The 27,876-nt window shown below is 37.4% G+C and overlaps 1 protein-coding gene across 1 annotated transcript in view; it reads right to left on the bottom strand.

Annotated features, from left to right (window-relative positions):
• Positions 1-13,245, bottom strand: part of lgr4 (leucine-rich repeat containing G protein-coupled receptor 4) — a 59,137-nt gene extending 45,892 nt beyond the window's left edge. Inside the window, exons 1-2 of the mRNA XM_051114984.1 lie at positions 12,960-13,245; positions 12,472-12,761 (exon numbers count right to left, since the gene is read on the bottom strand). Coding sequence (XP_050970941.1) covers positions 12,472-12,671 — 200 coding nt within the window. The 5' untranslated portion in view covers positions 12,672-12,761; positions 12,960-13,245. The remainder of the gene's footprint in view (positions 1-12,471; positions 12,762-12,959) is intronic.
• Between the last annotated feature and the right edge of the window lie 14,631 nt (positions 13,246-27,876).

Consider the following 27,876-nt stretch of genomic DNA (forward strand, 5'->3'; position numbering starts at 1 on the left):
GTTACAGAGCAAGAAGCCAATTCCCTCACGTGAGCTCTAACACAAACACTCAGCCTTGAGAGCAAACATGTCAACCCACAAAAAAAACAAAAATTCAGAGTCTGAGAGAAAGCAAAGGATTTACAGAAAGAGAAAGACAGGAGGAATGCGAGAAAGGAAGTATATTAAGCCGCTAATTCCACAGGAACACCATGGCTGTAAGCACACAGTGTGTTGAGGCTATGCTGATAGCCTATCTGTAATGAGATATGGACAAGGCTGAACACACCACCGATCCACACAAACAATATACACTGGAGTCAGACTGCAAAGTTTGCCAAGAGCAAACTATTCAAATGAAGACTCTCTGCACCTTCCCTTCTTTATTTACTTAAATGCAAACTTTATGTCTAATATCTTAATTAACAAAACAGACTTCTGTCATAATTTACTCGATTCGTTTCAATCCAAATCCATTTTATTTTCTTTGTTGTGAGGAACACAATTTTAATTGTTTTGCAGAAATTCCAGGTTGATCTTTTTTTTTCATTAACTGAAATGGCTTATGTATGGCACCATCAAGTATTATTACAAAGTATCATAGATTCTCTTATGCAGCAGAACAGTTACTCTATATAGCTATATATTATTCTTTATACAACTGTTCCTTCCGCTTCTCGAATCTGAATGGCTGAGAGGAGTGCGATATTCTAGTGATATGTTGATTGGTTTCAATGGGTCTACGATGTACTTAGGCTTACAATGCTTTTGTGCATTTGATGCATTTGTATCACTCCGCTCACAGCGACTATCATGGCGGACACCGAAATCACACTGAATTTTTTTAAGAGAAGACTTAAAGAGAAGTACTTGTTTAGACTTCAGATATGTGGGTTTTTAATAAAGACAACATTTGAAAATTGCTTCAGTGTTTTCAGAAATTAACAACTACACTGAGAAGCGCTGTCATTGGAAATCACCCTTAACAGATAAAAGGATAGTACAACAAATATATCGCTTTTCTCAGCGGACATTTAAACTTATATTTTACTGTAAATATGAGACTGATCTGAAGAATGGATGCTGTATTAGATGGAGGTTATCACACTCGCTCAGTCCAGCTCTTTTATAAAAATCTACATAATACAGTAAGATTTTAATGCATTGATACAATAAGCTTTCAATTAAGAAAGTCAACATTTCTTCGTCACTATTTCTAAAGTTTGAATCCATGGTGGAAGTATACACTGTAAAAAAAAAACAAAATTTACGTAAAAAAAAAAAAAAAAAGGCAGCTGTGGTTGCCAGAATTTTACCGTAAAAATATATGGTAGCAACGTTTTTGGGTTTTACGATTTTAACTTAAATTTACATTTAATTTAACTTAAATTTAAATTTACATTTTTAATTTCATTAACTGATATAGTGTTAATATACCAACTTACTAAAAATCTGAAATCTGTTTTGTACCTTTGTAATACACTGATAAACACAAAAAGCAGGTGGTGACGAGAAAGTCACATGATGAACCAAAGCCTACGACAAGCAGCTTTTAAATACTAACATACAAAGAAGGTGCACAGTGTCATTCACACAAACACTAAACACCACTGTTGTAACACACATGAAACTGAAATAATGCAATAAACATTAGATGTAACATTCAACCCTAATGTACAAAACTGATAAGAAAAAAACTAAGAAGAAATAAGAAAGGTATTTCAACGAAGAAACAAATATGAAATGTAACGCAGGGAATTCTGGCAATGCCAATTTATGATTATTTACTGTAAATTTTACGTTCTTTTTCACTTCAGAAAACAGTACACTACCTGTAAAATTACATGCAATGTCCAATACAGTTTTGTATATAGTAGGGGAACTTACCGTTAACCATTTAACAGGTTTTAAGTGTAAGTGTTAAATTCACGGTAATTTTTTATGGTGTAGTTCCGCACAAAAGAGGGTTTTACAGACACTCCGCTGTTGTTTCTCATGTTTTTACATACTTGTGTTGTCGAACTGCTGTATAAATGCAATATCAGCAAACGCAGTATTTTGGCACGCTGTAATTACCTGCAGCTGAATCACAGCCGTGCCGATATACAGCCATATCGCACTGCAACTCATGTGACATTGCTCATATGTCACATGACCCTGGACCACAAAACCAGTCATAAGGGTCAATTTTTAAAAAAAATTGAGATTCAAAAATATAATTTGAAAGCTGAATAAATAAGCTTTCAACTGATGTACTTTGCTATTGTATGTATTTGTTTGGAATGATAAGACAATATTTGGCCGAGATACAACTATTTGAAAATCTGGAATCTGAGGGTGCAAAAAAAATCTATATATTGAGAAAATCACCTTAAAAGTTGTCCAAATGAAAGCACAAAAATGCCCAAAAAAATATAACTAAAAAAAAAATCTCAATCGTGCTTTCATATATTCAATGTTATTAAATTTAAATATAATCAGCGATAATCTCATCAATTAGTGCTAGGCCTAATAAACAATAAATCAGTGATAATAAACTTTTATTTGGCAAGGAATCTGAAAGAATCAAAGGATTCTCAAAGAATCCTGTTTTTCATAAGCAGCACACACATTTGGAACAATGATAGTAAAACGTACTTAAGCACCAAATCAGCAATTAAAATAAACATCTTTTTTTCTGTCTATCTCCAGAAGAAAAGAAGCATTTGGAATTTGATTGAGATGGTAATTAATGATAGAACTTTCGGGTGAGCCAATTCTTTAACATGGTCTCCAACGTGAATTATCTATCACTAGAATGAACATAATGCATTAAAAACTCTTCCTGACTGTAAATCCCACAATTTTCTACTTCTCTCATTAAAATATAATAACTTGTAATTATCTAAATTACATAAGTTTATTGTATGTACAATCAAGTGCAAGTTAACAGTTTACGTCAAACTGCCACAATAAATTCTTCTTTTAAATGCACTTGTACTATGTACTTGTACAGCAAACAATAAACAAAAAAACTCTTGTGAGAAGGAAACATTCTTCCACTAAAGAACGATAAGCTATCAGGATATTAGCCAATATCTGACATTAATCAGTTGATATCTCAACAGCTTAAAATAACAGTTGTTTTAAAACAATATCAGCAAGGTCAAAATTCCACATGCTTGCTAATGTTTGGCAGTGAGTGCTGTCCAGATGTCTTTGACAGCATCACCTAAATGTAAGTTGCCTCCAATAAGGGTTCGACACTGACAGCATTCAGAAAAATTGGTCCATGCGTTCCCTCTCTTTCTCTCTGGAGAGGTGAGCTGAGCTGGACGGAAGCTTGATGGGAACGAAACCCAAATAAAACCAGTTTTCTGGGAAGCCATTTCACATTCCAGTGAGACCAGAGAGGCTTCCCACCTTCCAGTAAGAGTGTGTGTACAGACCTGTCTGTGGCTGCACCTATTTGCGTGTCGGTGTGTGTTGTGACACTAAGAGACAGAATGCATGTGTGTGTGTGTGTGTGTGTGTGTGGCTCAGTGCTTTCCCAGTTCATCTCACTCAGTATACCCCTCTGTTTATCGTTCGGCCCATCTCTCTCTCTCTCTCTCTCTCTCTCTCTGTTTCTCTCTCCATCCTTCCCCTTCATTCCTTTCCACTGATCTCAGATCCTCATCCTGTCATTTGTCTGGTGTCCATTAGAAAAAGACGATGTGATGGGAGACAGGCGTTTCTAACGCAGCAGATGGCCTTCTTCAAGACTCCATCAGGAAGCTCACATTAAACAAACCCATTAACTGCCAAGGCAACCTGCCTGCATCCCAACAACACTATTGACCATGAACGATCTCTAAATAATCACACGGCCATGTTTGTGAGCGTACACAACCTTTCGTTTCAGGAGGACGGAGATGAACTCAAGCGTGTGAATGGAGTGAGTCGAAGGGAGTGTCCAGTCGGCCTTGTCATCTGGTTTAGACCAAACACGGTGAATCAGACTGGCTTTAAATAAAATTCAGCACTTCAATAAATTACAAAGGGGCCTCTTCACTACCTTACTCTGTCCTACCTTCTCTACGCAGACTATCTTGGACCCTCTTACAACAACTGTGTGTGAATGTTTGCAAGTGAAAATTACTAAGTAACTTAAATATTTATGAGCCACGCTTTCACCACAGATCATTAGTTAATAGACAGTACATTCAAGTTGCTTTGAAAATTTGATTAACATTTGAATTTTTAGAAACTGCTGATGTCGAGCAGTACAAATGTTTGTTAATGATTAATAAATGTTTCATAAAGTGTAACCAATATACACTATTCTTGTTTTTTTAAGCAGAAGAATCCTTGAAATGTATTAAGGTTTCTATAAAAATATTAAGCAGCACAACAGTTTTCAAAATGATAATTAAATGCTACTTGAGCATATTATAATGATTTCAGAAGGATCATGGTGACACTGGAGTAATGGCTGCTGAAAATTCAACTTTAAATTAAATGTAAAAAAATATTCAAATAAAAAACATTTGCAATAATATATATATATGTACATATATATATATATATATATATATATATATATATACACACATAATGTATTTATATTTTTAAATAAAATAAATGGTACAAATTGTACTGACTCCTTTTAATTTTGACTGATTGGGTATGTTCAACTGAAAATTTTAAAGGAAAAAAATCTGTGAAATATCAACTGTGTTTTTGTTACAGTAATATGCTTCTCATACCTAACCTAGCTCATCTCCTCCTTTGTGTGGCTGCATGTGATTAGATTTGCCTCAGATCTCATTCAAAAAAATGGCTGTTTTGTTACTGCAAACTGTTGTCAACCTGAACCTGAAAGTTTTAAAGTGCTGACATTACTCTTTCTCTCTCACACACACACACAAAATATTACAAACTCTTTAAAATAGCAACACAAAATGAAGCATGACTGGCTTAAATATGACATACCACACAGACAAGAAGACAGCAGAGGTTTTTGAAATGAGGAAGAAAATGATGAACTGGGAATAACTGTTTATTTTACTGCCCTCTAGACATAATGTATCATCAGCTCAGTTTAAATAAATTCAACACGTTCTGCTTTTCTGTCTCTCTCACACTCATAAACACACACAAATTGTTGGCAAGGGCAGCGCGTGGACAGATGCAGGGGACCCGAGGGGGTCATCTCCAGGTCAGGAAGTGTGCGGCTGTGGGGCGATGATGGACCCTGCGACTCGAGGTCAGTGGGGGTCGCGCACGCGGGCAGAGAGGAAATGCCAGCCAAGTGGCACCACGTAGGACCACACACGTTCAAACGTTCGGCGAGGAGGAGAGGTGCCATGTTAAACACTCCTTACTGGAAGAGCTGGACAGAGAAGACATCCGCACTTCTTCAGCTGCTGGACACTTCTCAAGGAGTCTAACCACCGGAGAACGCAAACCTTGGATTAGAGCTCATCTCCGGTCGGACTCCTACTGGGGACTACTTGTCAGTCCACTAATCCAGTCCTCACAGTTCCTCACAGTTCCTCACAGCAGAACGGACATTTGGTGGATATTTTCTCCGCATGGGACGAAATCCACGGAACAAGGGCATGGCCAATAAGGCTTGATTTGAGGTCTGAGTGCTGCATGTGTAAACACTCGCAATGCTTTAAGAAATTCTGGCAGCCTAACAGTCTCTCTCTTTGTCCCACACCCACTATTTCTGAGTGAGAGAAAAGCTCTTACATGTCTCTCTAATCATCATGAACCATCGTTCATGCTCATCAAAATACAAGAAAAAGAAAACCAAAGGCACCAAAAAGGAAAAGGCACAGAGCAACAGACAGATGTAATTAGGTATGGGAATCGTTAGGAATTCCACTATTTCAGTTTAAATTCCATTTAACATTTTCAGGTCTAATTAAAGTTTTTTTACTTTTTTAAAAAAAGAATAAAAGCGATGCGGAAAACACAGAATTCACAGAATTCCGGAATCCAGTCATAAAAATGGAATTTACTGTATAACGTGGAATGTCACGGAATTTGCTGAATTTTGCATTAAGAAATCAAAACAAGGTCAATACATTTAACGCCTTTCTGTAAATATTAGGCCGCAAAAATACGACTTAAATATGAACCTTGCATGTTTTGCGTGTCTCTGTGTGAATGAATGGCGCAGACACACGGTTTCGTTTACTACACACATACTGAAGCACGCATGCGTTCGTGGTGATTTCAGCCTCTGCCACATCAATATACGAGTACATAAACACATGAACATGATCTATAAAACTGCTGCAAGAGTCACTTCATGAGCATATTACAATTTCTTGTGAGGCATATCATATACAAACAGAAACTTAATCGTCTTCCCAGCAACCCGTCAAAATAAAGTTCGGTTTAACTTGAAGAAACTGTGACAGAAATATATTACTTAATGTAATGATAGTGATACTATTAATAATAAAATTATTATTAAAACATTTTTTAAGGAATATTTACCAGAAAAATTATTTACCATAATTTATTTACCATAAAAATGTAAATACACAACACAGTATTTCTGGAAAAAAAATAAAAAATAAATAAATAATAATAATAATAATAATAATAATAATAATACATATTTTTAAAAATAAAATCAATTTATTTAGAGATGTTTTTGATTATTAAAATTTATTGAAACCATAAAAAATGGAATAAAAAAATTTATGGAAAACAGAATTTGGTAAAAAATAAAAAAAAGTTTTTCACAGGGCTTTTAAAATTAGTTTTTGTTACATTTTTTTATGAATTGCTGTTAAATTGTGTATATTTCATGATTTCATTCAATTAGACATGCTTTTTCATTCACATTTCTTAATTTAACCATTAAAACAAATGGAATTTGGAAAAAAAATAAAAATCATAGGGCCCTAGAATAATTTGGTGAAAAAATGTGACTCCATTGCGAAATGATGAGATGATTCAATAAGAAACACATATTCACTATGAACTTCTTCCCTTACTAAACTGCTAATTTGCTGCTTATTGATAGTGAGAAAGGTAGCTGTTTGTAATAGTTATGTTTAAGTATGGGGTTGGGTTAAGGAATCTAAAATACAGTAATGCAGAATAAGGCATTAAAATGTGTTTTGTAAGTACCAATAAATAGCCAATATGAATGCTAATAAGCAAATAGTTAATAGTGAATAAGTGTTCCCTAATGTAAAGTTGCCAAACAATTCTTTTAAAGGGTGTTTTTAACACTTTTTACAGGTAGATTTAATTCAATCCAATATTTAGCCTAAACTATTAAAGAACCATACCAAACAAAACAAAAATGCAATAATATTTAATTAATTAATACTCAGAAAATTCCACTGACGAACTGCAAAATGGGTATCTTTATCTACACAATGTCACATGAACAACCAGTCAGTAACCAAACTGATTTAGCATTGACGATAAGTTGTATTTGTTTGATTCACACTAAAAAAAGATTAATTTGTTCAGAAATCAGATTACATGGTTGCATTGTATGTTTTTGATTCGCTAAGTAGAACTGGCTGATCAGAGTCATTTTTTCTATAATCTGACTACACAGTTCATGCAGTAGATTCACTAGTGGATTCAGCATGAATAAGTAGTGCAGGACTCGATCATAGTATTTTAGTACATATAACAGTTGTAAATGGTTCCTAACCCTAGATTTTTTTTTTTTTTTTTTTGTAGTAAGTTGAGTGTTTGGGACTCAAACTGGATATGCAACGTTGTTCTTGAAAAAATGCGGTCACAGACATTCATGAGGCTTCACCTTCAATGGCTGAGAGTCTTTGCCAGAATGCTGAACACAGAGGGCCCTTTTCTCCTCCAGAGCTCTTCTCATGACCTCTGTGTGTGTTCAGGTATGACTGAAGGCTGCCTGTGTTCATGTACATAAAACTACCTTTATCCTGAACTATCCCAATACACCTCGTAACATCAGAGCTGTAAATCATACGTGCAACACTAAGGCACACAAACCATCTTCAGGTGAAGCATTGCGTTGATTCAGCTAAACCATAATTTTCACAATAGTAATTGTATCTGACAGATTCAAGGAAATGGTGTCACTTTCTCTGGTGGCGTTTAAAAAAAAAGCATTGACACACGTTTATCCTCCACTTCACGTTAAATCTCCCATTAAAAGTGCATTACCTCACCAGTCACTTTCTGTCACGTACCCCCTGACTGCACAGAAACGGTATTGTCTTCAGAGGTGAATGTGAAAAAAGCGATCACTAATCGCTCTATACATTCAGACAGGGAAAGGTGTGGAAAAATGGTGCAGCCGGTTCCATCTGACTGAGCTTGTAGACGTGCAACCCTTCCCACAGCCTTTAAGATGGAAAAGAACATGGCGTCTCTGTTTTGTTAATGGGACACAAAGGCACATTCCAGCTCCTCAATGCTGAAGGGCTTTACTGAGGCTGAGACAAGAGTGGGCTAATGGCGTGTGGACAGACGGTTAAGGGGGGATATCCCCACTGCACTAAGCCAGCACACACACATATACACAAGGGAAATTCTTTCAGCCAGTGAGGGGACATCAAGAAATAGTCAAGGTAGACTGAAAAGTAGCAAGGGTCAAAAGTAAAGGAGTCACGCGCTGGACTATGAAGGACGTGCCATTGAACCATAAAAAAAGACATTCTTTAAACTTACTGGATAAGAACAAGACAAGTTAGGGAGGAAGTGAAAAAGCTTGGAAAATTACAAACATATTTTACAGTATTATTTTTGTCAGTACCAACAAGGCTACTGTATCTTTATAGTGATAAAGTAAACAGAAGTCAAACAAACAACTACCAAACAAAGACCATGTAAGACATTTACAGTTTTAAAATAAAGGTTTCAAAAGGGGTTTTTACAATTACGCCAATTACACTCCAAAAAATAAAGTTTCCTGATTGACATCGACACTTCCATGAAGAACCTTTATTGTCAATGGAACCTTTCCATTGAACCATTCAGTTTTTAAAAGAAGCTTTTCCACTATAAAGAACGTTTTGTGGAATAAAAAGATTCCATGGATGTTAAAAGTCCCTCAAGGAACCATAAATGTGACCCTGGACCACAAAACCTGTAGCAATAGCCAACTGGTTATTGTTGGGTATTGTTGGCTATAAATTATCGATTTTTCTTTTATGCCAAAAATGCCGGTATTAAGGTATTAAGTAAAGATCCTGTTCCATAAAGATATTTTGTAAATTTCCTACTGTAAATATATAAAAAACTTAATTTTTGATTAGTATTATCCAATGCTAAGAACTTTATTTGGACAATTTTAAAGGTGATTTTCTCAATATTTCGATTTTTTGCACCCTCAGATTCCAGATTTTCAAATAGCTGTATCTTAGCCAAATATTGTCCTATCCCAACCATCCATACATCAAAGCTTATTTACTCAACTTTCAAATAATATATAAATCTCAATTTTGAAAAACTGACACTTATGACTGGTTTTGTGGTCCAGGGTCACAAATACTAAAAAAGAACCTTTATTTTTAAAAAGACAACAATTCTAAAATACATTCAGGTGATACTTTTTAAAAACATCAGTTACACAAATGTTCCCCTCCCCCATACAACATAACATACAAATGTTTATGAGGTGCTTGTTAAAACCTTATGAAGGCCATTTGATCAGAAGCAGAGTGTAATAAGCTTTGAACCACTTGCATTGGGAGTTCAGTATATAGTTACATCCGCCCATACAGCACAGTCAAGGTCAAAGTTTCCCTGGTGTCGAGCGATACTACAGTGCATATTTGTTTCTTAAGCTGGTGCTAAGTCTCTCACTTGCCCTGCTCTGTTACTCCGCCTAAACAGAGTATGATTAACCTGAAGCATTGCGCAACAACCTGTTGAAGTGAGCAAACTATATTAACCCTACAAGACTGAGGGCTGCTATCTGGACTAGGAAAATAATGATCAACCAGGCTGTGCCTACTCTCTTTCTTTCACACTTTTACACATTTCCCTCCCTTGCCTTTTCTCAGACCCTTAGAGCACTGATATACTTCAAAATATTTTGCTTTGTCACCAGTTTACCAGTTTTGAAACTTAAACTCCCTCCCTCTATTGTCCTTTCTCTCGCTAATTCTCCAGTTCTGTTCTTCTCTGCGGGGAGAGACAGTGTGGCGACAGCTGAAGGCAAACCAGAGGACAGGCAGAGAGAACTGCCCTACTATTATCAATTACATAAATAAATACCAGAAATGCAGTTAAGCGTGCAGCAAGCCGACGCAGCCGGATGCAGCAACGCGACTGGAACGGTGGCAGCGCATTTCACAGCTCATGAATATTACTGCACAGACTGACTGACAGATGTCCCATCATCTGCTCAGGATCACTTGTGAATTGATCGGTAATGTGCATTTTTTGCAAAAACAGGCCTGTGCTAAAACAACAAGTATACAACCACAATAACCAGTATTGTTTTTAAATAACAGAAAGTACTGTCATACCATATTCTAATAGTCTTTAAAATTGCATTGAAGCAGATGTAGCAACAGATCTTCTTTTCCATATTTATACATTTAAAAAAAAATACATATATTTTCATGCAAACTCTAAAAAAAAATGCAATATAAGGTGGCCTGCTGGTCATTTTTTTCATATTAGTCAGTAAGCACATCAGTGTGTTTTTTATAATGATGAAGCAGCTTAACAAATTAAACTCAACAAATATATATATATATATATATATTTTTTTTTTAAAATGTTAGCATCCTTCTGATGCCCATACATCCAGCCACCCCCCATTTGAATATAATTCCCTGATATCCAAGATGGTCACTGCCACCACTAGTGTTAACTCTGTGGCTTTATTTCTGGCTTTATCGCTTCTCCAGACTGGACTTAGCTTGGCGTTGGGTTACACGCTGCAGCTTGGCAGAGATATTTCGAGAGCCCGGTCAAGCTGTTTTCAAAATGTATGGGCTCCGAGGAGAGAGAGCTGCAGAATAAACACTTGCCTCCAGACACACTTCTAAACACTTTGGCAGAAAAGTACCACACTTAATCACAACAGAGTGAAAACACAATAAATGCTGGTAAAGTGTAATGAGGTGAGGGATGTGATTCACACGTGCCACAGACAGCGGGCTCTGGCTCAGCCCAGCAATAAACCAGTCCTTCTGTATTAAGACAGATGGAAAACTTCACGGGTAAAAGTTCTCAAAGTCAACCAGTGAGACATGCACAGCTGATGCGAGTGCTCCACTGATACAGACCGAAGGAGTCAGCATCAAGAATTAAGGCCTGTTAATAATAAGGATGATAACTATAACATTTTAATAATCATTTTAATTCTGTACGAATAGGAAAGTCAACATCCCAGCTGCAATAATAACAACACAGAATCAATACTAGAACACAGTGATGAACACTTAAAACACTGAAAACCAATCAGAATACACCTGACTTCAAAGAGAGGATTTAATGTGGCAGATGGCATAACTGCAGCGCATGCTCATACCAAATAAGTAAAATGTTAACGTGCACTTGTGTGGATGCTAATATAGTTAGCGTATAGTTATTATCCTTTAGTCTGTAACAATATAAGTTACTGTTTGACAGTATACTTACACTTCAAGCTTAATTACTTCTGTCTTATAACGTAAGAGGGATCCTAGATTAACAGCGAAGTTATTTAAAAATAAAGAAAATGTAATGGTAAAAAAGAATCCAGAAAGATATAACATTAGTGTCCGTTATGCCCTCTAAAAATCAGCAGCGGACTGCTGAGAAAGACATTTATGGAAAGCACTATTCATAGAAAAGAACCCCAACTCACCTCACAATATAAATAACTGGTACAATATCCACCTTTTTACTCTGCGTGGGTTTAAAAGCAGGCCGGTGAGGTTTTAAAGGCTGGCTGCATTTAATAATGGATAAGCAACCCTCTCTATATTACCAGTTTGGGTCATACAGCATTTAGTCTGTTACGCTCACACAAAGTACCCAAAAGCAGCCCAAGATGGACTTTGAGCGGCAAAGCGAAAAATCTCTCTCCAGTGAATTTCGGACTCAAAACAACTGACAGATGTTTAGTTAAACGTATTAATCATACTTCTCACTATGGATTTTTCACTTTTAATCTTTAACATTTCGTTACATTTTTTTCTCACTGCTATGCTGTGAACAAAAAACAAAACTGAGCACATGCAGGAGTGTTTCTGAGTCACGGTGCAATTTATCATGATTTAATATTACATGATCAGTGATCTTACTTGAGGTCTGAAAGCAATTTTAGACTTGTTTTAGACAAGTTATTGTTAGTTTACGTAACTGCATAAACTACATGAGTCATTATTTTGGGGGATTGCTACATGGTGTTTCTGCAGTAATTCGTTATAGAAACCTGTAACGTGTAAGAGACGTTGCAAGGACAGTTTTGAAAAGGGAACCAAACATTTCTAGCCTCATACATACAGTATGCACTTGTTCCCAGCATGCACTTGATTGTTAAACGTTACTGTGGTGACTTACAGGTAATATGTGAAAGCGCTGAGGCCGGTGGGAACCGTGGTCAGTCCTCGTCCAGAGCAGTCGGCTCCTCCGTCCTCATCGCAGCGGCACAGCGGAGAGCATGTGGCCGGAGTGGACTGTCCCTCTCCCGCAGCAGCAGCGGCAGCAGCAGCACAACCCCACAACCCCAGCATAAGCATCCGGACGGCCAGCGATGCCATTATTCTCCTCCTTTCGACCCAAAAGTCCCTCGAAGCAAATGCGTGGTGCTCGTTTCGCCAGCAAACAGAGGTGTTGATGATTCCTTTAACCTAAGAACAAGTAGAATATCAGACTCTCGGAAGACTTAGGTTGAATTCGCTGGGCTTGATCAGATGTAGACGTGATGTGAGCGAGTTAACGGACTAAAATTAAGCTACAACATGTCTTTTTGTTGCGAGTGCCCCAACAGAAACGTTATGCTACCTGCTTTTCTTTCAGCCATGATCGGTGTAAATAAGTGCTCTTACCTAATGCCCGCGAACGATAAGCAGAACGGGCCAGTCAACGGTCATTCTGCGCGGAGTCTCGAGCCTCACACCTCCAAAAACACACAAAATAAACACCTTTAGCTTGGATTCCCGGGTCTAAACAAACGGGGCTCCGGATTGCCCTGATTCGCCAAGCGTCCGCTTCCAGGAAAACACTCACAAAACCGCGACGAAACACGGCGGTTACAACAGTATTTTCACTCTCTCTCTCTGATTTGTTTCCTGTAGAAAACACGGTCAGCTCTCCGTCGAGCCTCACGTTTCCTCCTCTCTCTCTCTCTCTCTCCCTCTCTTTCTCTCTCTCTTTCTCTGCAGGACAGCCAGTGAGGTGCTGAATATGTTAATACAGACCTACATATTAATGATTTCTCGACGTCAGCTGTATAGTAAGAAACTGAAGGAAGAAAGCCTAAGACTGTGAAATATGCAAAAGCTTTATTTACATATGGTGCCAAGAAACAGGTTTAATAATAATTTCAGTAATCTGAAAAGTAACAAGATATAAAAGTGTGTTTATATGCAGTTTTCACACCCTTTGTTAAAGAATTGCAGATAAAAAAAAAAAAATCTTGCCATATTGGACATGATTAGCCTTTAAGTTGTCTTTTGTGAATCAATAAAACACTATCTTTTCTAGATAAACCGGTAACACTTTATTTTAATAGCCCACTTTGGACATTCTACTAACAGTAAGTAACTTTGCAACTGCATGTCAACTAGTCATTAGAGTATTAGTAGACTGTCTGCTTAATATCTTCTCTTGTACACTCTTGTAAACTTCACAAGTATATGTCAACTTATTCTACTAACCCTAAACCTAACCTAGCAGTCTGCTCTGAGAGTTAGTAGACATGTAGTTGCAAATGAGAATTAGTTGACGTGTAGTTGCAAAGTTACTTATAGTTAGTAGAATGTCTAAAGTGGACTGTCAAAATAAAGTGTAACCGATAAACCTTAACCATTAAAAGCTCTTTGTTCACGTTTAAAATGAAGCTGTGGAGAAAAAAAAGACTGGATGTCTTTCAGAAGAGGTAATCAGGAAAAGAGTACAAAACCAGTGTTTGTAAATTCAGTGGGCCTTATTTGTCAAATTCCAGAAAGTTACCATCCCAAGGTAGTTAAACCAAAACACATCTATTAGAAAAAGAGTCTGTATACAAACACGAGCGGTTAGACGGTTAAGTAGCTGAAAACAGAGCATAGTTAAATTTAGATTTATGCATTTAGCATGCTTTTATCCAAAAGGACTTACGTTACATTTAAGGTACACATTTGATCAGCCTGCTTTCCATAGGAATAAAACCCATGACTTGACGTTGCTAGCGCCATGCTCTGCAGTTGGAGCTACAGAAAGAAAAAAACACACCTACCTACCTAACACTGGCCTGCATAGAGTGTGTTCCCAAAAAAAAGACATTTCTCAAACACTGTCAAAAAGCATAAAAGATTTCAGATAAGTCAGATATGTGACCAAAATAGACAGAAGCATGTGCATCATAGGCGGAGGCTCTGGGTCGGAAATTAAGGAGACTTGGAACAACATGCCGCTGCACAGTCATTTAAACTAAATCCATTATGGCTGTCGCAAATAAAAATAAAATGAAAAGTGTCGATTGCAGCATTAAATTTAAAATCTGTTCATGTTGCACCATAATTCTTTTTACGCGTTTTTACAGTGTTGCACATTATAACCAATCACACACGACTCTGTTGAGTTTATGAATGCAGTGGCCAATCAGAGGCGTTCAGATGAGTCATCGCTGAAACGACGGAGTTTTGTCGAGTGCAGGCGCACTTACTTAATTCTGCACTCTCTCGAATTCTCTCGTTATAAACAACAAAGTGCAGATGTACGTGTGATGCAAGTAAGAGGTTAATTTATCAAACAGTGTATAAACAGCTTTACTGGTCACAACGGCAGTTTTTCTTTTAACTTGCCTTAGGTTGATGTCAGTCGTACTGTTCTTTGATCATTTAAAAGTTTTTTGCTTGTGTTATTTGCTGTTTGAATAACCTTGAAAGTAAAAGCATTATAATTAGTAACTCACAATGCTTTTATTAAATTATGATCGAGTTAAAAACAAATCCAGTCATATTAAAAATGTCTTATGACACCCATATCTGGTACATAAAAGACGGGTTTATGATGTGCGTTATTAATAGATTACACTATTAGGCTACTTTTAGCCTTACCCTGGAGTTGGTTCACCCTCCGCCTATGATGTGTATACTTATAAAAGCAGGGAAAAAATGAGAATAAAGATAATAAAATTTTAATAAGAATTCAAAGCCTTGTGCGCAGTGTAAACATTTTTAAAAAGTTGTTTTGAAAGAGCTTCACAATATCAGAGGGAACAGATGCAGAATCTGTAATTTAGTGAAATGAGAAGTGTCTAAATACTTTCGCAAGGCATTGTATACCAGAAACCATCATTTGCCAATATTTACAGTAATATTTCTCCATTTGGACTCGAAAGTTTAAACTTTTAAGTCATATTTGAAAAGGCCAAGACAATATAATACATACGCTCTACCCATTCTGGCTGCATATTAGCACAAACTGTCTGTGATAACATAAGAGAAAGACTCTTCGTCTGCCAATACTCCTGTTTTTCTCAGCTTTATAAGCCATAATAAAGTTTTCATAAATGTCTGCACAGCTACACGCATTGCACACACTGCACCACCCATGGGATTACATGGCACTGACTCATAAACTAAGAGGGTAAAAGGAGAAAGACAGAAAAAAAAAAAAAAAAAAGTAATTTAATGTTTTGGCCAGAGTGCGTGTGCTTTGTAAGTTCTTCCATGTTACCTCCTCGATACAAGCTCTACTCCACTGACGTCAGGTTTATCTGAAATCACTAAAGCTTGCTTTTATAGGCAGATATTTGTCCAGACTGTAGCTCTTTATCTTATCTGCCAAACGCTGCGCCTCACACCATTATCATTCTATTGCATTTGACTATGTTATTTTGCAGAGTTTTATCACAATTTCTGTTATGCCCAGATGCCTACAGGGACAGATTTTTCCATGGAGCTGCATTTAACCTTACGTAGACCAAAAGTAAACACGAAAACTGCAAATGGTCTGAAGTGAACTGGCACTCCTCTCGAGTTAAAATTAAATCTTCCCATACTGTTAACATTGTCAAAGCTATGTCGGTACCCAGGCAAATGAATGTTTTGTTTGTAGTATACTGTTTTGATGTTCGTCGCTAATAGAGGTATGTCTGCTTTGGGTATGTGAATAATTATAAGGCCTGTTGAATTCATTGGCTCTGTATGTCATCAGCCACCACTGAGTTTGCATGTTTGGGAAACAGATGAGCATTGGAGCTCATCCAGCTCCTGTGTCAAAACCTGTCATCACTTTCTTTAATTGATTGTGTGAGTATGGAAATATGACATAGCTAGGATAATTGATGGCCTATCGGTTACACAAGATCAATTCATAGAGGCAGCAATATTGTCATTTTGATGCAGGGGTTCAATCTGATTGTCGATATGTGCAGCAGCAGCAGCAGCAGTAATCTCAGTTCCCAAGGGCAGGAAGGGCCCACGAGGCAATGAGTTTCCATGCAAATACAATTTGCATTAGCAACAGTGACAGCTGACCAGTGAAAAGGCACTTGTGCAACCTGTTGTGATAGATGGCCCAAAGAGGAAATGACATGGGTGAGAGCACATTTGAATGGCACATATCAAGATCCCACGGCAAATAGACAGTGACTATCAAAACAGGGTTATCAAAGCTGTGAATGGGGAGAGGGAGATACAGACGCAAAATACAATAAGATCAGCTATTGTTGTAATGATTTATTATAAAGAAAAAAATAACAGATACACTATTAAAAATAAAGGTTCTTTATTGGCATCAGTGGTTCTATGAAGAAGCTTGAACATCCATGGAACGTTTCAAATGCAGAAAAAAATCTTTAGATTTTTAAAATGTTCTTCAAAATGGTTCTTTTAAGAACTGTTCACTGAAGGTTCTTTGGGGAACCAAAAATGGTTCTTCTATAGCATCACTGCAAAAACACCCTTTTGAAACCTGTATTTTTAAGAGTGTAATGTGGGAAAAAAAGACAGAATCTAATTTAGCGATATTATTATATAAGAAAAAATTGAGATCAATTTAACAGTACTACATTTGACAGTATTTAATCATTATTTTTGTCAGTTTTCAGAGCTTAATGATTATACATTCATAATGATACAAACAAATACATTAAAACAAGTCATAAAGTGTGTGTTGTGGCAAGAAACCCAGATACTGTGGTGTTGCAAGATGGGAATACCAATAATCATCAAAGATCACACAAAATTAGGAAATAGCATGGTCCTACAGAAATTATAGTTATATGTTGCACACAATCTTAGTACTAATATTTTCAATTTTTCATGAAGGGTAAGAAATGTCTCGCACGCATTAAATGGGTTAAATAAATTCTATTTTGACATAAATGAACAAAAATTATGACCAACTTCTTTAAACAGATAGTTGAAAACCTACTTCTGTCCTGACTGTTATTCAGATTTTATAACATTATATACATTATCAAGATGATTAGTAAACAAATTTCTATTTATTAATTTAAATGGATCATCCAATGCAAAATATTAAGAAGGAAAAATACAGAATTTTCAGGAGGAAAAAAAATAGCGTATAAGTGGAGTGTGGGAAAAATAGACAAAAAAGAGAAAAGGATAATAACATAGCTCTGATTTGTTGCTCATGACTTGTTGAAAGCAAAAGTAAAACAAATGTCTTCAAGTTTTGACATTCATTTGTGACCTTGGACCACAAATCCAGTCGTAAGTAGCACGGGTATATTTGTAGCAATAGCCAAAAATACATTGTATTAGTCAAAATGATCGATTTTTCTTTTATTATTTTATTATTATTATTATTTATTTATTTTTTTCAAATAGTTGTATCTCAACCAAATATTGTTCTATCCTAACAAACCATACAATCAATGGAAAGTATATTTATTTAACTTGATGTACAGTTTTAAAAATTGACCCTTATGACTGGTTTTGTGGTCCAGGGTCACATTTTATGTTTAAATTTTATGAAATTATGGAATCGCCCTAATAGGGTTTGCAACAGTAATTTTAGAATAACCATATTCAAAATACGTGTAATGCTAAGAAAACGGCTGGCTAAACGTAACGCTCAGATGTCAACGATGACTCCATCTAGCAAGCAAAGGCTCGAGATCAGGTCATAAAGTGATCATTTACCGCCATCTGCCGTGTACATTCGAAACTGCATGTTGGGACTGAACACACGTTTCATGCAACATTTAAGTGCAGTAGAGGTGGAAACACTGACACACAGTGGTATCATAAGACAGGGCTTTTCAAACGTTTAATGCCAAACTAAAAAGTCAGTAGCCCTAAACAACTGGTTATTTTAAAGCTAACAGAAGAGATGTAAATATTATCTGCAAAGTATTTTTTATTGTATTAAGTTCACATTGTATCTTCTTCCAGTCACTATTAGAGTAATAATAGACATGAAAACATTTTTCCAAAACAGCTTTACAAAGGCAGGCTGCAACCATAAACTATATATTCTGGCAATTTGTTGAGGAAATAAAAACAAGCCTATGAAATTTAACTAAAAGAAAAAAAAGAAAAAGTTACTCACTAAACAAGTTCTCAACATAATTCATTTTAGTTCTGCAAATGGCATACACATACTGTTGTTTGTATATGCACACAGTCACACACATTCAAACGCTTTTCCCACCCACACCAGCAATCTGCTTCTACAAGCAGTTAATCAAAATGTATTTATTAGAAATACAATGACATTGCAACAGTCTGCATAATACACCGCAACCACTATTCAAGTCTTAACAACTAAATACATTTCCTGAAATCCAGATACTCAGAAAGCACAGCTGATGCCAGCAAAGCCACCCCATCACATCCTTCTGGCAAACTGTCTGGGCATTAACCATAGCAAACCACAAACCACTACATGCTCTGCCCGTCAGGGCAACTACAAATTATGATGAATTTGTGATTAGTTTAAAGTGCTGCCATGTGCTACTGATCACAGAGAGTGTACCGCCCATTATTAGAGTCAACCGCAAGACACTACATGTCATTGAAATGCAAACCCACACTCAGCAGCCACATCAATGTAGCTATAGACAGTGGCAAGAACTCTACAAGTCAAAACCATTGTCATAGCACTGAAAGCATGAGCCAGCACACTGTCAGTGACAAAAAGAGCCAAGTTTAAAAGCATCTCAGCCTCCTTCTGATAGAGTTATAGAAATACATTTTAAGTATCTCTACACTATTAGCATATTTGAATTTTAGTGATTTTTTTACTTCATCACAACATATTTCAAAGCAAATTATCTTACCCTGCTACATCTCATTAAAAAAAAAACACCGAGCCTTGCTCCATAATGCAGAAAATAGCATAATAATATGCATAATGAAATATCTGATTCACAAAGTAATCACTCTTTTGTGGAATTCTTTTTGATGAACAAGATGAATCGGTTCACAAAACACTTTTTTAGCAGTTGCAAAAGTAAGTACTTTTTCAAAAGAAGTACCTACTCAGAGAGTAGCCAGTTTTGGACACAGCCTAAAGATGTTTGTGAGTCAACAACTTACTGATTTAATGATCCGCAAGATTCCAGTTAATGACTCGCCTTGGTCTGATTCAAAATGAGTCAAGAACAGGAAGTGAGTGCAGAAGAATTGACTGAGATGCAGAGGAACTGACTGGAAAGTAAGTGACTAATGCCAAATCTCAGTATTGTTTACTCTGAAAACCATATTTATGTAATGAAAACCCTGCTAAAAAAACAGCATATGCTGGTTAGGTATGTTTTGAGCATGGCTGCTGGTTTAAGCTGGTCATGAGCTGGTCCTGAGCAGGAGCTAATTGCTTAGGACCAGCACATGACCAGCTAAGGAGAAGCTTAAACCAGCTAAGGACCAACTTAAAGCAGCTCATGACCAGCTAAGGACTAGCTTAAACCAGCTCAAACCAGCAGCCATGCTTCAGAGCATACTTAACCAGCTTTTTTTTTTTTTCAACAGGAAAACTGTAAATTGTTTGTGTAACTAAAGATGCTGAGTGAAAAAACAAAAAAACAGCTAAAACCATGCTGGATGGACTGCTGATCTCCAGCCTGACCAGCTAAGACCGGCTTACCCTGGTGAAAAAAAACAGCATATGCTGGTAAGTATGTTTTGATGTTGGATGTTGGCTAGGTAGGTTTTGGTGCTGTTTAAGCTGGTCCTTTGCTGGTCCTATGTGGCAACAATACCAGCTAAGGACCAGCATCAAAACATACCTACCAGCATATGCTGTTTTTTTTTCACCAGGGTAGGCTGGTTTCAGTTGTTGTTTTTTCAGCAGGGATTGCATCCATACTGATGCGGATTACTATTTCAAATAATTCATATTATATCAAGCCTGTTAAACTTTATACTTTCTGTGCTCTAGCACATTAGACCCCTCTCTCCTTAAATATCAAGGAGTGGGGCATATTAAATTAAACACAACAAATATCTACTGATTAAAGGCACCGTATGTCATTTTTGCCACTAGAGGGCGCATATTCAAAAAAACAAAGGCATAGTTTGATGATGCCGTGATTAAGTGTGGAAGTTGTTGTCTTCATGCCCACAGCCAATGCACTCCGACAAGACTCGGGCAGAAATCATGTTCACGGATGAGCTAGCGTATTAAAGATTTAGTAACGTCGCTGTAGTATGAAGCAGGATGGGGATGAAAGCTGTGGAAGCAAAACGAGGCCACTGAAGTGACTGCTAAATAGAGACGAGCACGACACACGGCTCGAGAGCAGCAGAGCTTTTATTATGCCACAGTTGACCACTTCAGCTTCTTCCGGTCATGCGTATGTGGGGTAAAGCAGCGCTGTTTTATCTTACTAGATACATTTGAGTAGGTTTGCTTTTGGGACGTAAACCCAAGGGATTTTGTTGAGCAATCGAATTGGACCCAGGATGACTCTAAAAAGAAAACTCCGCTGTTGCTGTATAAACACAACTTTTATGTGCATCTGACTGACAGATAAACCGCATGCTCTTATTTCAGTGCTGTTTTTTATTTTGTGGATATTTCAGCTAACAGTTTGATTTGTACATTCAGTTGTACAACATTAATTTAAAGTTAAAGACTGTCCATGGTGATCCAGAACGCTGTTTCAAATCCTGCCACTACATATCCTGGTGAAAAAAACAGCATATGCTGGTTAGGTATGTTTTGATGCTGGTTTAAGCTGGTCCTTTGCTGGTTTATGCTGGTCCTTAGCTGGTTTATGCTGGTCCTTGACCAGCAACATGACCAGCATAAACCAGCAAAGGACCAGTATAAACCAGCATCAAAACATACCTAACCAGCATATGCTGTTTTTTTCACCAGGGTAGTTTACCGTAAAATCACATTATATTTGTCCCAAATTTTTGTTAAAGAGGTCATCGGATGCCCATTTTCCACAAGTTAATATGATTCTTTAGGGTCTTAATGAAAAGTCTATAATATACTTTGGTTAAACATTCTCAATGGTTGTGTAAAACAACACCCTTTTTACTTTGCCAAAATGAGCTCTGCAAAAATAATCCTATTCTGGTTAAGGCTGCTTTAAATGTTAATGAGCTCTGCTCGCCCCGCCCCTCTCTTCTCTCTGTGGAGTGACGAGCCTGTTTACTTTAGCCGCATTTAGCCGCTAAACTTGATAACTAGCACGTTATTAGGAAAGGTAATTGCAGAGATTCGAAAAAAATGTGATTTCTGCTGTAAGTGAAGCTGGATCACGAATGATTTACGCAAACATAGACATTTATGTAGATCAGGAGGCGCATTCCCTTCACAAACAAACGTAATCCACTGCATCTTCAGCGGCTCAGATGACGGGAGTAAATGACGACCACTATGTTCGTTATTACATCCAGCAACACAACACCTCAATCGCTCAATCAGAGATATTCTTGTCTAACTTACATCCCTGCTCCAGCATCGAAACAATGGAGGTTGGACTGTGACAGCTGATCTGAGGTAAGACGCTCATGTCAATCAACTATCGTGGGAGCGGCTGTTAAAACGTTTAGTGTTAAAACGACATGAAAAAGTGAATTTTGCATTCGATGACCCCTTTAATGTTCATAACAAATTTATCCTAGGCTGGAAGATTGTGTATCTTTCCACACAACCTTTTTCTGTCCGTATGCTTTATATAGGCTAGGGACCTAATAATAGCCATAGATCGCACCTTCTCTTTTCCTTTGCTGTTTTGTCAAACACCGTACTTCAAACTCATAGATGCAACTTTGTTAATTCCTGAAGTGAACTTCTATATTAACTGTTTTGAAATGTTGTCTTGAATTGAATGCAATACCTGTGAGTTGTTCTGGTGCTGTGCTGGGCGTGTCCTAAAGTGTGCAACTACATTCCGCCCATGTATTAAATGCGAGTCCTTGAAAGCGCACAGTTTTCTAACGTAGCCTATTTACTTTAACTTCTTATGTGATATCAGTGGTATGACGTTTCAGATGGAAACTGGAAATCGAAGCTGTATGACGTCAATGAGACGGGCCACTAGTTAAAATTACTTATTTCTCTGGATGTAAACATTCTTGGAAATATCTGGGATAATGTAAGTACACAAGTCAACAAAATAACACTGTTCTAGTGGTTTTTGGATATTTTAATACAAATTCTTACATATTGTGCCTTTACATAAAATGAACTAAACAACTGTTAATCGATCATTGCTTTTGACTTCTTATACATGTGCTGGAGTAATATTTCATTCATTTTAACTCAAGTGCATGATTTGTGTATTTAGCATGCATGAACTTCCACAGATGAGTGTGAGATTTGTATGCATGTCTGGTCTTGCAGCACCTCATGCCACTCTCTTTCTCATTTCATCTGTCTCTCACTCTTTCTCTCTATTTTTTCCACAGTCTCTCTGGGCCTGATCAACAGTAAGCAGTTGAGTAATCAGAAATAAACCCCTCAGCATGTCACATTCTTCACGTCGGATAAATCCATCTCCTCCGTTCCCCACATTTAATCCCCATCATCCTGCTTCATTCTTCCCTCCTCCTGTCCCATCCGTCCTGAACGTCTCAAAACAGCAGCGATGTGACTGACATCTCTAAACTGTTTATACTGTAAGTCCTACAAATAAAGCACAGAATTATCACCCAAAGACAGCAGATGTTTATGATCAAAGCTAGAAAATATGTAATGATGTTTGAAAAGGCAGACAAATTCAATGGCGCACAGGAACATCCGGTCCTAGATGGCGCTCATCCGCTTCTCAAACGCAAGCACCCTTGAAACGACGCAAGATGCTTGACAGATTTATAAGACAGACAGTCAGACCGTGTCATATCCTCACAGAGCTGTCATTGTCCCCAGCCTGGTGATGGGGAATTTGAGGACATATCAGAGACAGAGCAAGGCAGAAATGAACAATTATGTGTCAGACATAAGCGCCTTTCAAATCACTCCGTTATTAATTTCAAAAGGACGAGAGTGGCCATAAAAGTAGCTGACCACAGAACACTTGTCACATTGCTCAGCAGACATTATGCAAATATACTTCATCAGGCACTGTGGTCATGTTGCTTCCCTCTCTCTCTTCTGCTCTCCTCCAAGAAAGAAATGAATGAGGCCATTGAAGAAACTGCTGTTGGCTGAAAGACAAAGAGATGCTGCGCACATTATGTGTTCCTCACTCACCAATTATATCATTCTTAAGACCATTAGTAAATGTTATTACCCTAGATTCAGTTTCCAAGGGAACAAAACACTGAGTGAAATATGGTCAGAGAACTTTTTGAAGTCAATTATCTTTGGATAAATAGCTATTATTGTCACATTTACAACTAAAAGATGATTTCTTTTTTTGTCTTTTTTGACTTGGTCATGGGACTGACACCAAGTGTGGTGCTGTCAGTTATGCCTCTGTTGTCTCAGAGATAAAGCAGCCCTTCATCGCCTCTTGTGGTGAACTTGCTGAAACATTCACCCGAATCGCTTCAAAGCGTGACCGCAAAGCCTTTAGAAGTTGTAAACAAGCATCCGGAACACTTGGAGTGGAAATGCTTTTTGAGCGTGACTTCTTGCACTGGCTGTTCGATGGTCAGTACAGTAAGAAAGCATGTTGAACAAAAAATTCACACAGAAAAAAAAAAAAAAAATCACAATTAATTATTTAAAGAAAGGCAAGTAACATTGAATTTTATTATTTTAAAAAAATGTGTGTGCACTGGTCTTTTGAATATTCTAAATGAACTCGGTTGCATTCTTTATATTGTTATACCTTGACTCTCAACCCATGCAAGTTAGGTTTTGCGGTGTGTAATGTAGTGAACGCATTGCTATTTTGGGAATGCAAAGGATTAAACATTATAAATAGGTGTTGGAGAATGAACGGATTATCTTTAACTCTCACATCCATCAAAATGAACTGATCTTTGTACCAGACTGTGAGAAATCTTTTCAATAGTAAGATGAATTTCTGTGTTGCGTAATCCTGCGTGAATTGTTATTTTCTGTCTGATGATAACCTTGGAAAACTTAAAAGTAGAATGTTAGTCACACGCAAGCAATACTTCATCTTAATGGCATGTTTCCCATAAGCGTTATTGTTTAAGTAGCAAATAGGAGTGTTCCTAAACTAATGAGAACCAAGAACCAATTGTAAGCTTATTACTGGAAATTTAAACAGATGCTTTAACAGATTATCAGAGTAATAGGAAAAGCAATAAATTATTTTACTGCATTTTGATCAGTGCACAGTATCATGGAATGTAGATCGTTGGAGTACTTCATTTTGATTGGCCAGTCATGGCATTAGTGTTCAAATATATCTGATATCACAACCATTTTCTGTGACAAAACTGTATTCTTCAAGTAAACTAGCAAAATAATTAATTTCATGTCAAGGTGTGTTATATTTTGAATCATTTTATTCATATTAATTCATTCATTAGTTTAATCAATATTAAAAATAAAATTAAATAACAAAATTAAATTAAAGCTGCTAGCAGTGTTGAAATGGCCCTCGCACCCAGGCTCACTGCCACCCAATGGCTTTAGGAAAACAGCAAATGGTGAGCAATATGCATTTAAACTGGTAAATATAGGAGGAAAATGTCAGTCATTTATATGTGCCAAACTTCCTGCTGCCACCTGGTAGCGCTATGACTGTAACTGAATATTGGAATGTAGATGTGTTCAGGCCAGCACTTCTACTTATCAAACATATTAAGTTTGGTACAGATTGAACATGGTATGTTTGAGTTAGTACAAAGCATGACGTATCTTGTTGGCAACAGGTGGCGCTCTGCTGAAAACGCCCAGCTGTGAGCGCTTAAGAGCGCTGCATTTTTTTCTGTTGAGACGCTGTGTTGCTATGATATGAAATATGCTTTAGTATGGCAGACGCGTCACGAATGAAATGTTTCTCCAAGCATTATTTTTCAAAACAATAATATGGTAGTCTGACATTTCCTTCTGGTAAAGACATAAATACTCGGAGACAAGCAATATTAACTTCTCCAATGTTGTTCAGTCGTAGTACAAGCAGGGTGATCAGTTTTAGTCTCGCCCCTCCTCCACTCTGATTGGTTAGCTGACTAGAAATTGACAGTGATGAGTTTTCCCTGAAGTTAAACATTCTTCAGCTCTTGATGCTGAGAAAAAAAAAATGCTCGAATGCTCAGTGCTCAGCACGAAAAAGGAGCTCGGCGCTCGGTACACTCCTGGCGTTTTAAAAAACACGACGGAAAAACGCTTTGGTGAACACATGGCCTTACTAAACATGTAAAGTTTGGTGCAGATTGAACATTGTATGGCTGAATCATAACTTCCTTTTACATAATGAAACATCAAACTTTGTCAGGCCGCCACGGACACGCCCTTCAACAAAAACTCAAGATCTTCCAATTTAACATTACAAAGGCAATTTGGTGTTGATCTGTTTAAATCTCTAGGAGGAGTTTGTTTAAATACAACGCCTGAAAATGGAAAAAATGGCACAGAAGTTGCCAAGAATATTCAAAATAATAGACTTCCTGTTGGGTTTCAGACTTTGTACCAGGGGATTTTTGTAGGTTACATGTGCCTACCTAATTTTGTACATGTATTCGAAACGTAGCTCGAGGGGCACTTCGCTGACATATTACAGGTGGCGCTATTGAGCCATTTTGCCACACCCACTTCTGAAACCCATATTAGATGTAAATTTTTACTACTTTTGGCGTGTGTGCAAAGTTTCATTAGTTTTCGAGCATGTTTAAACCCTCAAAACCATGATTCATTTTGGAGAAGAAGATGTATCTGAGCAATTCCAATAGGGTCCTCACACCATCGGTGCTCGGGCCCTAATAAAATGATCCCTCTTTGGGTTATTTTGCAATAATGCACATTATCCCTTACTTAAAGGAGAAATTCACTTCCAAAACAAAAATGTACAGATAATATACTCACCCCGTTGTTTTTCAGGAATGTTTTCCATATAATGGACTTTAATGGTGCCCGCGAGTTTGAACGTCCAATGTAGCTTCAAAGGGCTCTAAACGGTTCCAGGTGAGGAAGAAGGGTCTTATCTAGTGAAACGATCGCTCATTCAAAAAAACAATAATATATATATATATATATATATATATTATTGTTTTTAACCTCAAATGCTCGTCTTGTTTAGCTCTGCGATGCGGATGCATACTCGGTGTCAAGTTGGGTCAATACAGTTAGGGTAGGTCGAAAAACTCCCATGTCATTTTCTCCTCCAACTTTACAATCGTCCTACATCACTGTTTTACCTTTTTTGTGTAAAGGGCATTTGACCTTCTTTGCATGTTCACTTTGTAAACACTGGGTCGGTACTTCTGCAGCGATGCAGGACAGTTTTAAAGTTGGAGGAGAAAATGGGTCTTCAATGCACTTCAAACGCATCCAGGTTCTACGTCAGAATAAAGTCATTATTTTTGTTTTCTTTGCACACAAAAAATATTCTCGTAGCTTCATAACATTATGGTTGAACCAGGTCACATGGACTGTTTTAACAATGTCCTTACTACCTTTCTGAGCCTTGAACGTGGTAGTTGAATTGCTGTCTATGTAAGGTGAGAAAGCTCTCGGATTTCATCAAAAATATTTTCATTTGTGTTAAAATATCCTTTTATTTTAACTATGTGAACCTATAATGTTGGTGACATAACTGCTAGATTGCATAAATCCCCTGAAACAAGCCTAAGGCATTCTGAACTTGAAAATAGCTATCTGTGCAAGCTGTTCAAATACCAATTATCACGACAATGGGATTTTATAGATGTTTGAGGATAATGCAGTTTTTTTCCCTCTAATGCACCACATCTATAATCAAGTCTAAGCTAGCAGTGTGCGTGTGAAGCGCCATGTTTGGTGTAAGGGTAGAGGAGCACATAGAAATAAGGGGTATTAGTGTGGTGATGGTGGGCCTCAGGCACGACTGCATCTTTCAAGTGCAGAGGGAGCATATCTGGGCATGTAAATGGGCTGATGGGGACCTCCTTGAGTACATTCTGGAGTCCTGAGGTTGTATCTTAGAGGGTCTTGGCAAGAATCCATATGGCCTGTTTGTGCAGGTGCATCATAAATTTCCTCGGGGCCCAACTGATGTGAAATGAGCCAGGTGTGCAATAAGGAGGACTGCATATCCTCATGTGATCATGAGCAGGGGTGTGTCACTTCAGGGCAACGGAGGTTAGACTTCATGTAGATGTTCTGCCTCTCCCCATACTCTCTTATCCCAGCTTCTGGTCATGTTTCAGGCATCTAATATCGCAAAGCAAAGTCAGAAAACTTCCCAGTGGAGTCCTTCAGAAGAGCCGC

The sequence above is a fragment of the Labeo rohita genome, chromosome 7 (assembly GCF_022985175.1).
Source record: "Labeo rohita strain BAU-BD-2019 chromosome 7, IGBB_LRoh.1.0, whole genome shotgun sequence".
In the NCBI taxonomy this organism is placed as follows: Eukaryota; Metazoa; Chordata; class Actinopteri; order Cypriniformes; family Cyprinidae; genus Labeo; species Labeo rohita.